We start from the raw sequence: 14,190 nt of genomic DNA on the forward strand, positions 1-14,190 counted from the left end.
TGGAGCAGGGCTGCACCCCAGGGGGGTGAAGAGTGAGTGCACCCCGAGACAGGCTCGCAGAGGCCTTGCGAAAGGAACAACAGCAGGAAGGTCAGGGGCCATCCGCTGAACCATTCTCCCACTGTCCAACTTCTCCTGCCGATACTACAACAGAGGCTGAAGTGAAGGATGCTGCCATCAACTGCACTGTGCCCTCTCCATTCCTGTGTCCTAACCCCCAAGGTAAAGGAATTTGGAGGTGGGGCCTTCGAGAGCCAAGCAGGGTTAGATAAGGTGGGGGGGAAGCCCTCAAAATGCGTTAGTGTCCTTCTAAGAAGAGACACCAGAGCACTCACTCTCTCCCCCTGGTGTGCACAGGGAGGAGGAAGTCAGGTGAGCACACAGTGAGATGGTGGCCACCACAAAGCAGGAAGTGAGCCCTCACCAGGAACCAAATTGGCCATCACCTGGATCTTGGAATTTCCAGCTTCCAGAACACTGAAAAACAAATTTCCATCGTTTAAGTCACCCAGTATTTGTTACGGCAGTTGGAGCAGAATAACACAGGTGTCTAAATCAGGCAGGAGTTCAAATCCTGACTCCACCCTTAAGCTGCATGGCCCTGGGTAAATGAAAAGAACTGCTCTTTCTTCTCATTTGTCAACTGCTCATGACAAAGGGTTTTGAAGGGACTGGATGTGCTAGTGTTTCAGAGGTGCCTGAGCCATCTAGGACAAAACACGTCCACCATCAGTGCTTCTCCAGGCATGCTGTGGTCTGTCTTGGTAGCCACCAGCTTGCTGGCCACATTCAGGTCACAGATGTGTTTTGTTTGGCCTCGGGAAATTTGGATTATTCACTAACTTTTAAAAGTCACATAAAACAACTGCAATGTCCGCTTCTTCTTGAGAAATAAGATGGGACGTCACTGGACCTGGGTGACTGCAGCATCATGTACTCTAAAGGAAGGGCAAGAGCCTTTCTCCCTGCAGCCAGGCTGACTCCACCTGCTTTGCACTGGAAGGCGTCTCAGCCAGCAGGCCCTGGATGAGTGCGGCCGCTGAAATCTGGCTTAGTCTTGTACTTTTCCTAGCTACCCACAAACACAGCTTGTAAGTACAATTTCAGGATCCAGTCTCCCAATGTGAGGAACAATTAGCACATTCCTGAGTCACTTTTATTTATTTAAACTTCTATGGGAGCTAAAGAATCTCATAGAAAAGTCAGGATCTCAGTTCTTTGGGAAAATTGAGCTCTTGCTCTCTGGGGGTTGTGACCTAGCTTTGCCCCTGTGACTCATCATCATCTCGAGACCTCAGTTTCCTCTCTTGTAAAATCAGTCTCTGTGCTGGATGGTCTATCTCTTCTTTCTCCTTCCATATTTATGTAATTATGACGTGAAACTCAAGCACACAGGTAGAAATTTAACATAATTCTGTTTACTTATGAGCTCTAGAGGCTTTAATAAAGGCAGAGCTCTTAAAACACCCCGGTGACCTTAACACAGGCCTTTAACTCAGTGTAAACAGGACCTGAATAATAGCCTTGTTTATTGTTCTGCCCACTCTGGGGTTGGGCCATTAGCCTTGATGTTCTGCACTTTACATTCCCAGAGACCAAGGAATATTGGGGCATTAAAAGACCAGCTGGTTCAACCAGCAGACACTGCTGCTCTCCCTGCCTGACTCTGCCCTCATTTCACCAAGACACAAATTCAACCACACCAACAACCCCTAGTGCTCCACCACGTGGGCTGCCTTTCAGTTCCTTATTCACTGCACCCACAGGACCTCTGCAGCTGCAGGCTCCATCACCTCCAGTCCTCTTAACCTAGTGAATTCCCATTGTTCCCCCATTGTCCCTGGCCTCCACAGCAAGACAAAATCACACTGCCACACTGCTATCACATCGTGGTGCGGTAGCAGCTGCCACAGTTGCACGTCTCCATTTCACAGGTGTGATCAGTTGACTCGTGATTACCCAACTGGACATGAGTTCCAAGAGAGCAGGACCCACATCTGTCTTTGCTCCTCTTATCACACCAGCATCTGTCCACTGGGGAGGTCCTCAGATATTTCTGGGTAAGTCCCTTGTTAAAAGGAAGAACAGTAATGAATCTCAAGCTTTGGGTTCTAACCACTAAGTCATATTGTCTACTATGGTGCCCAGCGGTTAATCACGGCACAATACACATTTACAGAATAAGTGATAGACACTATCTCTGCAACTCTTTCCTCATCCCCCAGAACACCCTCTGTATACAAACAAATCTGTGGACTAATCTGGATCAGAAGTCTAAACAGATAAAAGTCTCAGAACACAACAGCCATAAGAGCAACATCATAGCTGACAGAAGCAATGAGAATCAAGAAGGGAAAAAAGTCTCTCAAACTGAAGATAAGGCTCCAGGTGAGCTGGTCCCTCATGCCAACATGTGTCCTCATGGGCAGTGGTGCTGGTCTGGCCTCCACATACCTGATGTTTTCATTCAGTGCATAGAGCTCATTGCTTTGCAAGCCGCCCCCTTTGAAAACATTGATCACAGCAGTCTGGACGCTGCAGGAAAACAGAAATAACTCCTGATTAGACAGTCTGCCTGCTGGGGCCATCTCCATAAACATCTCCAGGTTAAAGGCAAAAAGAAGGGCCAGGAAACCAGGAAACCAGGAAGCCCATGGTGCAAACATGGCCGCACTTCCTTTCACTGGAATCCACCATTTCCTCCTGGAACAGGAAGGCTCAAGCTGAAAGCACTCAGAAGGAGCCCCCACATTCTTGCAGCCACCTAGGGCTTTTTCCTTGGCCTTGCTGGCAACCCTGAGGTGAGCTGCAGCAGTGAAAGGCCAGCAGTGGGGTCAGCTCTCAGTGAGCTGCCCGGCCTTCACCCAGGGTTCAGGGGCATCCACCACGGCATTTACTGTGAGTAGGAGACAACCATGGCTGGGGTGCAATCAGCTAGGAGGCCACTATCTTCTCGGCAGCTTGGTGGCCCGGGACCCATGGGAAAGGATCATTCCTTACCTTTCTGTTTTTCTTCATAGTTTTGTACTTGAGAATTCAAGCCTGTCAAAGGTCTTACCTAGAGTATTTGCACAGTGCCTGCTTTTTTTTTTTAATTAATAGGTTTCATTTTGGCAGATTCCTGCCTGTACATAACACATTTTGAGCATTTTCACCCCATCACCCACATTGTCCCTCCTCTCACCATGCCCTCCAGCTTCACATTTTGGAGGGGTAGGGGTTCCATGTGTATATTTTGTTTATATCATCCTTGTGATTCTTTTTTTAAAATTAATTTTATTGGTACACTTCTGATATCTATAATGATTGTCCTTGCGATTCTCACAGCACTTTCCTTGAAGGCACAGCCTCCTTGTCCCCCTCTTTTCCTACCCCCTCCTCAAGGGGTCACAGTTAGGGTTTGACTCCCCATATTCAGGGACCCCACCCCAATACAACAGCAAAACAAGCTGAGTATAATCATGTCTATCTAGGCCAAAGATTCCAGGCCCTTTTTAAAGGACAAGGATCCACTTTGCACCCAAATATTTCAGGGCTCCCTCTGCCTGCCCATCAGCAGAGTACCGCTTTTCTTTAAGCAGTCATTAAAAAAAAAAAAAAAAAACTACATCAGAATCCAAACTACAAAGAACTCAGCAATGCTCTAAAAGATAATGCATTTAATCTTTCCAGTGAGAACCTACACTAGTTGGAAACCTAGCAGCCCACAGAAACGTAAGAGAGCACTGAGTCAGACTGCTCCTGGTCCATGTGTAAGACGGACAGACAGACACCCCCGAAAAGCTCTGTGTCCCCTCTTCCAAACACCTGTGGCTGCCAGGCACTGAGAAACTTTGGCTAATGCCACTCATCCAGCTTTTCACAGATATTTGTCTCATCTAGACTGGCGGAAGGTCACCCGAGGCCACTCTCGGATACTCAGACGGTCTGAGGTGTGACTAAGGAGCAGGAACGGTACCTGCAAATCCCAGTCCAACCATCCGGAGCTGGTTAACTAACCCTGCTCATCCAGGGCTCACGGTGGTTTCCCTTCTCCCTCTACTAAAACAAGGAAAGCTAACGGCCATGGTGGTGTACGCCTGTAACCCCAGCATTTAGGAGTCCCAAGTCAGGAGGACTGCAAATCAAGGTTCGTCTGGGCTGGACCTCATCTGAAGGAGGAAGCAAGGAAGCAAGACAGGCAGGCAGAGGGCTGGGGATTTGGCTCAGTGGTTCTGCCGCCTGCCTCGCAAGCGCAAGGACCTGAGTTTGATCCCTTAACGGCCATGGTGGTGTACGCCTGTAACCCCAGCATTTAGGAGTCCCAAGTCAGGAGGACTGCAAATCAAGGTTCGTCTGGGCTGGACCTCATCTGAAGGAGGAAGCAAGGAAGCAAGACAGGCAGGCAGAGGGCTGGGGATTTGGCTCAGTGGTTCTGCCGCCTGCCTCGCAAGCGCAAGGACCTGAGTTTGATCCCTCAATGAGGCTCCAGAAGCAGCAGAAGCTCAGCCAGCCCCCAGGTATCCCTTGGCCCTGCCCAGGCCTGGCAGCTCTCCAGTCCACCCCTAGCTCCTTACCTATTCCAGGCCGAGTTGGAGCTCAGCTGCAGAGCCTGCCGGGTGGCTTGGAACCTGGGCAGGTCGCTGAGCACCGGGGAGCTCATGAAGCGCCGTCTCGGCCTGCCGAAGGAGCCCATCTTGTGGAACTCAGTGCGCAGGATGGGAGCGAGGCCACGGGTCATAAGTCCAGGCAAGGGGTCGACTCTGCCTATATGGGACCAGCAGTTTCCAGCTGTCCAAGGAAAAGGCTCCCCAAGGGCTACCTCCTGGGCCTTGCAAGTTTTGAAGACCACACTCCCAGGCAACCTGAAGAGAGAGGGCAGACAGATCGTGTCTTAAGGGAAGCTGGCTGGCTTCTCCACCCAAACCATCATGAAACAACTCGGAGGCCAGCAGGAGCCTGCAGTCACTGCAGAGTGGGGAGCAGCAGCGACAGAGACAGATGGTGTCCAGTCCCCCAGAACAGCAGCCCCTGCGCTGTGCCCGCCTCTGCTTCCCTCGCACGTCCATCGGTTTGGCACCACCGGGGTTTCTGCAGACCCCATGGCACTGTGCTTTCAGAGACGGCTCTGTACACGATGCCAAGGAGAACCCAGGGGCTGCCGTCCTGGCACTGAGGCGTCCATATGCCTTGCTTGGTATTTCCCAAAGAACTGAGGCAGGAGGAGAGTAGGGCTTGGCCCTCAGGCGGGGGAAGTAGGTGTAACCTGTTAATTACAAAGTCACAGGACACAGGCACGGTTCCCCAAGCCCTGCGCGGGGATTCTCAAGAGAACTGGAGCGGTTGTGGACAGGACGGCCTAGGCCTGACAGCCTGAGGAGGGGAAGCTATAAGAAGACGGTGGCCACTGAGCTCTCCCCTACCGTGCTGTCTTCCTCAGGAGTCCCCTCAGGCTGCAGAGCATACTTATTTTCCTTTTACTTGGCCCGAACTCACTCTACAGAACCTGTTGCATTTCCTACCTTTAATAAATGTCCAACCTCACTACCTCACTACCTTCTGCTCTTGTCTCCACCAGTTCTTTTGTTTAAGACAGAAAGAACCTAGAAACCACCTCCAGAAGGTTGACTCCAGCACCCTCAAAGCCCGTAAAGCACCAGACTTCTCTCAGGCACATCACACCGCTCTGTACCTGCCACGTTAGGCAGTACTGAGAACTGGACCCAGTGGCCTTCACACTGAGCTACATGCCCACCCTGTTCATTCATTCATCCATTTATTCATTTCATATGGAGACATTTCTCGCTAAGTCACTAAGTTGCCTAGACTGGACTCAAATCTGAGATCCTCCTGCCTCAGCCTCCCACTGTGCTGCAATTACAGGTGTGTGCTACCACACCCAGCTGTGAGTTGAATATTTATTCACCATTGTAAAATGTGGACCAGCTGATGATTTTTAAGACGCAGTCCCTGCCCTCCAGAGACTCACAGTCTGCGGGAAAGTTAATTATTAGCCTATTCATTCATGCAATTAATATTTCCTGAGCACTTACATGTATGTGGCACTGGGAGATGCAATGATGGCCCTGGGACCCTGTGCCTGGCCCGTGGACCTTACAACCACCAGGCACTGCTCATACATGGCCGTCAGTCAGTGCCTTCCTGCGCTTTTGCTCTTACTGCTCCCCTTGTCCAGGGCTCTTCCTTTTGCTGTCTGCTGATCTAAATCCACCTCACCCCACTGAGCTGGAGTCACGAACTCCGTACTGTCCCATGTAGCAGGTCACAAGACGTTACAGCTTTGTGGTTAGAGGTAGCAGCTTGGGAATGGATCTGGGCTCAAGTCTGAACTTGGCCACTCCAGTGTGAGTGACTTCAGGCACACCGAGTCTAAAGTCCCCAGGTACTAACAGTGCCACAAGAACGGGAGAGAAGAACTGAGATCAGGTGGCAATCCTGGCAGAGTGACACGGCCGAGGCTGTTCCTCCTTAGATCCATTGGATCTATAATTTTAGTCTCACTGTTTCGTGAACCCAAAGTCTGAAAAGGAAGATTTAAAATGAGCCTGGACCTCATCAGTGCAAGGGACAGCAGGAAACACTCCGTGTTTGACCTGTGGTCATTTTTTCTTGAGGGTTTAATAGGTTTAGCCCGGAAGTGTTCTCACTGCAGACTCTCTCAGCAGCTGTCTCTGCTGTGTCCCAGAAGCCAGTGACAAAAGAAAAAGAGAGATTCCAGCCGTAAGTGTCAACCTTCAGGTGGCAGGGAGGGAAGTTTTCCAGCTCCAGCTGTTTGGAGAAGGACAGTGGAGATGCTAACTCCAAGTTAAATGTGCCGCTGTGGTCAGAACAGGAGTGAGATCAGTGGAGGAGGCACCAAAAGGCATCCACAAGGAGGTGCTAAATCTGTAGGGTGGCACGATGACAGTGCACTTGTAACACTGATGGACAAAAGGGAATGGCTCATCCCATCGCTTCATGTGTTTTTATAAAGGAAAGCAGGTTTAGGCACCATTTCCTCATACAGCGTTTGTCCCTGCACCCCATGCTTGGAATGGACCAGTGATTCTTAAATTTATCAGTCAATGCTGGGGAAGTCATCCTGGGCCTGTCAGGCGTCACAGAGAGTATTTCTATCACTTCCCAGGTGCTGTGGAATTTAGAAAGAGCCCAGTGAACGAGGTGAAGAAGAACTAAAAGGCCAGACCTCCCTGCAGCACCCGTAGGCTGGCTGGTGCAGGGCTGTCACTTGGCAGTGAAGGTCCCTCTGTTAAGGCAAGATCCACTTCACTGCCCTCCTCTAAATGGGCCTCTATTCTAAAGCACAGCTCACCGGTGTAATTACAGGACTTGGGGTAGTGGTACTGCCTCCCACCCCATGGCGCTTGGGCAGGGAAGGAAAGGGAACAGAATGGACTGTTCGCCATCACTGTCCTGTCCAAACAGGGTGTAAGACTCCGGGGACCTGACAGCCCCGGGCCCCACCACGTCTCAGCTTGTACTCCCCAAGTCTCAGGCTCTGAGGCATCTCAGAGTCCAGCAGAGCACCCGGCCTCCCCATGCACATCACAGCTGCTCTCAAACAAGGCTCCTGGGCAGCCAAAGGATGCAGACCGCAGCTCCCAGGCCCAGCATGAAGTCAGACTCACAGCAAGGAGCTTCCTCTGACTCCTTTTCCATCTCCAAAACTCTGCCCCACTCAGATCCTGCTAGGTTTTCCTCACGGTTCCTGCTTGGGGACAGAGCCAAGAGGCTGCCCCAGAGCACCATGGGAGGAAGTCACTGGGAAGCTGGCAAGAGGAGCGGAAAGGAAAAGGCCAACATGGTATCCACCTGCTACAGAGCTAGCTAGCCTCCTTGCGCGCAGGCTTGTCCTGACCTAAATACGGCAAATCAAAGGTGCCAAGGCACACAAGGTTTTGTCCAAGATGCCCAGAGCAGGGCAGGGTCAAGCTGGCTAGGACTCGGGTTTCCTGATGCCTGACCTAGAAACCCCAGCCCCAGGAGACCGCTCTACTCATCTCTGGCCTCAGTTGTAAGCTCACTGCTTGAGAAAAAGATGAAGGAAAAGATGACAATTAACAAGGCATCGGCTGCCTGCCTGGCACTGTCACTGCAGGAAGAACCACCCCAACCCTCACAAATGTCATCTGGAGAGCGGACAAGCTATGTGACATGTTCAAGGTCACGCTGCTAGTAAGTGGCAAGTCATTAACTAACTGGTACCACTGTCAGTTGCGTTCCCCAATCCCTTACACTTTGCCACGCCACCTAACTCAGCCGTCAAGGACAGCAACACTACTGAGTCCGTCAGGAGCATCAGTCTTGGGATTTCATCTGGAAATCAAAATCTCATGCCCCTGAGATAAATAGTCCCCTGAGATAAGAAAGTCTAAGGCCATATCTGATGGGGACAGGGGGAGCAGTGAGAAAGCACAGACTGCTGTGGTTAGAGCTGTGAGATCTTGGGCAGGTTACTGGACCTCAGAGGCTTGGTTTTTCTTCCCCACGAGAGGAACTGTGATGACCTCAGGGTTGCAGGAGGGATACGTGAGTAAATATTTGGGAAGCACTTGGAACCATACCTGGCAAATAGCAAATGCTGCATAAGCACTGGGCAAATAAATAAAATAGCACTGTTGTTGTTTCTAAATCGCTGAGCCATAACCACAGTTCTTCCCACTGCTTCTGGTGACCTCACAGCACCTGCAAAGCCTGGGCTAGGAGTCGGCACGGCCTCAAGACCGTCTGCCCTGCCGCAGGGCATCGCACGTCCTGCCTCTTCCGGCCTCTGAAGACTTGGGCTTACTTACTGCCTCTTCCGTCTGTGTGGCGTGTTACTGAATTCCACATGTCGCGTGCCTCTAAGTCTAACCCCAACTCCATCAGGCAGGCAGAACTGGACCGGTCATGAATGAGGAAACTCAGGTCCACGAAGGTGAGCCGAGGAGACACTGCCAAAGCTGAGAAGTGAGGTCAGGGGCCCCGACCCAGTGGGCCGGGCTGGTACCATACACCCAACCACTAGAACCTTTTGTCTTATTTTTCTTGTATATTTCCTAATATTTTCATTATGAAACACACTGCCAGAGTATACAGACACAAATACATTTTGAATATCATTTTAAGAAATGGAGTGATACCTCAGAAACTCACATGTCCCTGCCATTGGGATAATAGCATATATGCATTTTACTGTTTTTAAAAATACAAGCTACATGGGTCAGTACACACCTGTAATCCCAGTACACGGGGAGGCTGAGGCAGAAAGGTGGCAACTTCTAGCCCAACCTGGGCAACTTAGCAAGATCCTGTCTCAAAATTTTTTTCAAAAAAAAATTTTAAAGGCTGGAGAATGCGGAAGCCCTGGTTCAATTCCTAGTACTATAAAAAAGAAAAAACAATTTACCCAAGTCCATAAAGCAAAGTGAAAGTGTTCCTTCTGGCCACCTAGTATGGCGACACTGGATCAGGAGCTTTCTGAGATGAAAGAATGTTCTAGGTCTCTACCACTTGGTGCCCCGGCCACTACTACTACGGTGCCAAACACTTGTGGCTACAGCAACTGAAGCACTGAATTTTAATTTTATTTCCTATTTAACAGCCACACAGAAGGGATCATGCAATATTTTAGTAAAAATGGGCATTTCTTTTCTTTCCTATTAATAACACACCATGGCTCTCTCTCCCCACGTCACCATGTATGGATCTACTTTGTTATTCTGAATGGCAGCTTCAGTGATATCATATTTATTTAGCCTGCCTTCTGTGGATTGATATTTAATAAGCTTCCGGTTTTTTGTTACTGCAAAGTGAGTCTCGGGGACCGCATGACAGATTTCACAAGGTATGTGTGTGTGCTGCTGTGTCAAAGGACACAGGCTCACTCTGTGACAGCAGCCCCAACCTGAGCCGCAGCCAGAAACAGCACTGCAAGAAGGGGATTGAAAGGCACAATGTCCACAGCTCTCAGGGCAAGTGGTCACTCAAGGCTTCGGAGTCAGAGGCGAGCTGACATCAACGCTTACTCTGCCGTTCACTTCCTGTGGGCAGCAGGAAAAACATGCCCTAAGAGATACCTGCACGTCTTAATCCCAGAACTGTGAATGTGTTCAATGGAAAAAGGTGCGGTGAAGTGCATGGTCTTGCGGGCAGACACTTGACCTGGATTATCCAGTGGGCTCGTGAAGGCCGTCACTGCCCCTTCCTAAGCGGGATGCAGAGGAGATCAGTGAGAGAGAGAAAGAGGACACTCAGGAGAAGGTGACGTGAAGACAGAGACGAGAGTGCTGCAGCCACAAGCCAAGAAATGCCAGCAGCCATTGGAAGGTGGGAGAGGAAAGAAAGAATTTCCCACAGAGCTTCCAAAAGGTCCACGACCCTGACACACCTTGGTTCTAGACTTTGGGCCGCTGGAACCACGAGAATACATATCTGTTGTATTAAATCACAAAGGGGTCATGGTAATTTGTTAAAGCAGCCACCACTCGGTGTTGGCCATGGATCACCCTGAACCACAATTTCTGTATCTGAAAGCTGACCCTGAAGTTAACATGCAGAGTTGTTAAGAGGGCCAGAAAGACCACCCTAAGGAACTTGCATGGTCCCTGGAACTCTCCAGGTGCCAGGCTAGGTACGCTAGAGGTCAGGGCAAAAGCACCAGGGCCAGTCTCGTGTCACTACTTCCTGGAAGCCTGTACAGGAGACTTGGGATGGACAGGAGGGTCAGATGATTCAAGAAAAGCACACAGTAAGTGCTTCATAAATGCTCCCTATGGTTCATCTGTATCACCGCCAGCAGCACTACCATGGAATTCATCTGGCAAGGCCCATGTAACCAAGTAGCACAGCCTAGGTGGCTTACACCATGGAAATGTATTTTCTCACAGTTCCTCAAGGTTGGAAACCCAACATGCATTATACTCTGGACACTCACACCCTAGGTGTCCCCATACGTGGCCTCTTCGTAGGAGGACACCGGTCAGATAGTAGTGTCACCCCAATGACCTCATATTACCTTCTTCTCCCCTTTAGAGGCTCCATCTTCAAACACATTCACATTCTAAGGTCCTAGGGTTAAGAGCTCAAGACATGAATTTTTTTGAGGGGGGAGGACACAATTCAGCCCATAATGACCACCACCATCATCATCGTCATTATGATCATTACAAAAAGTTCTAGTCCTCCCGACTCCAAGTCAAAGAAATGACAGTCCTGGTCAGTATTCTCTTCTAAATACTGACTGCTCAAACCGTCCTCCAAAGTGCTTTAAATGACTAGGTTTTTGGTGTGGAGGGGTTTCCTTACCTCTGTGCACAGCCAAGGTGCTGAACCCACAAAGTGTGCAGAGAAGGCACAGGGTCACTGGGTTGGCTGCCTGCCTGGCCCTCAGACTCACCTCACATGGGTTTTTCTGAAACTTCTGCACCCAGATCCAGGATGCGTTTCTCAGAGGAAAAGAATGTGTTGTCTCCCTTCCTCCTCACGGCTGCAGGGGACAGGGCCTGGGGACTGGGGCACAGCTCCTCTGCCTTCCGCCAGGTCCAGGGCGGTAGACAGTGCACTTAGTAGAAAATGCAAATGAATTCCACAGAGGCTCCAACCTTTGACTCTGAAAAGGGAAGCAGAACTATGGCACAACGAGTTAGAATAAAGAAGTGGGTGGTTTCTGAGGCTTCCAGGAAAAGCCACTCATAGCGTTAATAGTCAAGCGAAAGAAAATGAACCGCAGAGCCTGGTGTGACCTTCTGGAGCCTGAGGAAGAGCCGGCACCAGAAGAGCAAGAGAGAGGGTCCAGGGCTCACGTACCCACTGGTGCACCTGCAGCTCGGAGCGAAGACCAGGCTCCTTCCACAGCATTAGGACAGAGACGCCGATCCGCTACTTAACGGCTCCATCCTCTCTCACTGCAGCCAGTGTGGGGTTCTGGGGCCCACGAGGACAGTGAAGCCACTGTGTACTGAGCTCCAGAGAGACAGCAGGCACTTGTCTTGTATCACCTCTGAGTTTTCAAATGGACTTGGTGACCTGGAATGAAATAGAATGGAAAATGGCAGGGCGCACTGCATTTGGGGGAAACACGCCTATGATATGGGTGCTCTGCTTCGTGATCCTGCCTGTGTCTGAGCCTTGCTGTTACTGCCCCCCAGTGATTAACTCGTCTAAAGTCACATGGTTTATGAGACAGGGTGCTGGGACAAGGACCCAGCAACCCAAGGCCCACAATATTCATGTCACTGTGTCACTCTGAAGGCTTCAAAGACTCCCCACAGCCTTTAGGACAAACCTTTAAGCTCCATCTTCACACCCTCCCGCCTCTCCCTCATTAGCCTTTACATCCTCCACCACCACCTACTCTTCTTTGCCCCAGGACCTTAACACATGCTTTGCTCTCTCATGAATTATTTTTCCACCTCATTCTCCAGGCCCAAACCCACAACTCCCATATCGACCACCCCTTACTTTCCCAGGGAATCCCTACTTTCCTTTCATTCTTTGATGGCTCCCATTGCCCCCACGAGCACCTGCCCCCACCTCCTTTGTAGCCATCACTGTCTACTTCAATAAACACAGAACGATTGGGAGTAATTCTTGCAAGGCCCACAAGACCCCATCTCTCATTTCCAGGGGTACCCCTGGGGCTCACTGTAGCACCAAGGACAGCAGGTGTGCCACAGATATTCACTGAAAGTGGGAACGAACCAGGTTCTGCCAGGAAACGCAGGAATCCACACAAGTGTCAGCTCAGAACTGCAATGCCGGAAGCCACACACAGCTGCACCACCTGTGAGCGTCACAGCACTGAAATCTGACCAACTCTGGTTCAAGTCCCACCTCTATAATTTACTACCCGGGGACCTGGGTAACTTATTCATATGCTCTGAATTTCTCTTTCCTCTCCTGCCAACTGGGTGTAATAGTTATCTCAGTGTTGTTGAGGATAAAAATGGTATAATTTAGATCATGACAAGACACAGAGTAGGAACCTAGAAAGTTGTAGCTAGTATTAGTGTTTTTGATCAACACTGTGCTCTTCATAAAGCCCTCCCAGGCTCCAAAAACTGGCAGTGAGCAGGTGGAGGGGACATGGGCACTTATACACATTGCGGAGGCAAAGCAGTGTGGGGTGAATGCCAGGGAGGGAAACTGGACCAAATGGAGTAACTAAAGTGACCAAGCAATTCTACTTCTGGGAATTTCACTCCAGCATGCCAAGTGACTTGTGTAACAAGGGGTTTTACTCCAGCCTTCTTTACACAAGCTGTGGGCCAGAAATAACCTAAATGTTCCCGAACACCGGGCTGGCTATGTGCCCCATGAGAGCAGACACACAGGAGCACTATGCAGCCCTAAAGAAGAAAGCGCTTCTGCTCTGCCCGGGGTGCTTTCCAGAGGATGCAATGGTGAACACAGAACCGTGTGCATTTTATGTCACTATCTGTGTACAATGGATAAACCAGAGCTTTTATGTATTTCACTGCATGTACATAAAGCATCTCTGGAAAGATGAACCAGAAAACCAAAACCACGTCCCCGGTTTTCCTTAAGGCAGAAGTGCACAGAAGGGATTGGATGGAGATGACTTCTCTGGAAGCCTTTTTGTACTTTCTGAATCATGAAATGTGAAGCTGCATTGCTTAATTCATATATATAAAAAAAACCAAAACACAGTGGCTTCCTCCCCTCCATCCACCCCGCTGAAAAAGAGAAAGCCACTTAGCACCTCGGAGCCGTCAGGATCTGAACTTGGCTTCTTCTCTCAAGTCAGTATCATCAGTTACATTTCATTCATTCATTCATTTAATGCAAATTGGTTTATTCAACACTTATTCTACAACAGCGGCTGCCTTGTGTTGGCATACACAGGCCAGTAAGGGAAATGAAAGAAAGAATCAATGTCATTTCCTTCTTTTAAAATATTATTTTACTTATGTACTTATTTATTTTTTACAATATGTGTCACAAAGAGCCGGAGGAGCAGGAGCTTACCTTCCTAGGCAGTACCTACTCAGGCCAAAGAAAACAGCCACCACTCGATTCAATTTGGCTTTTTTTTTGACATCTCAGGAAAAAACTCAGTTTCAGCAGATCTTATTTTTCCCCAGAGAAGACTCCAAATACAGATTTTGTTCAAAGTGCCTACAATCACCTGATTTGTACAGGTTGCAATTAATTCACCAAGCTGGCTGGCACTTTGGGGACCTGATATAT

At 49.6% G+C, this 14,190-nt stretch overlaps 1 protein-coding gene across 7 annotated transcripts in view; it reads right to left on the bottom strand.

The window, feature by feature from the left end:
* The window catches only part of Prr5l (proline rich 5 like), a 144,788-nt gene that overhangs the window by 44,919 nt on the left and 85,679 nt on the right, over nt 1–14,190 (bottom strand). For 3 of the 7 annotated variants that reach the window (XM_033756538.1, XM_033756539.1, XM_033756540.1), the window contains 4 exons: nt 11,378–12,006; nt 8,793–8,933; nt 4,557–4,844; nt 2,455–2,535 (listed from right to left, as the gene is read on the bottom strand). In XM_033756538.1, the coding sequence (XP_033612429.1) occupies nt 2,455–2,535; nt 4,557–4,720 (245 nt within the window). In that variant the 5' untranslated portion in view covers nt 4,721–4,844; nt 8,793–8,933; nt 11,378–12,006. The remainder of the gene's footprint in view (nt 1–2,454; nt 2,536–4,556; nt 4,845–8,792; nt 8,934–11,377; nt 12,007–14,190) is intronic. The other 4 variants (XM_033756542.1, XM_033756541.1, XM_033756543.1 and 1 more) reach the window with 4 other exon arrangements.

This window comes from Fukomys damarensis, unplaced genomic scaffold, assembly GCF_012274545.1.
Source record: "Fukomys damarensis isolate Sample0158 unplaced genomic scaffold, DMR_v1.0_HiC HiC_scaffold_27, whole genome shotgun sequence".
Taxonomy (NCBI): Eukaryota; Metazoa; Chordata; class Mammalia; order Rodentia; family Bathyergidae; genus Fukomys; species Fukomys damarensis.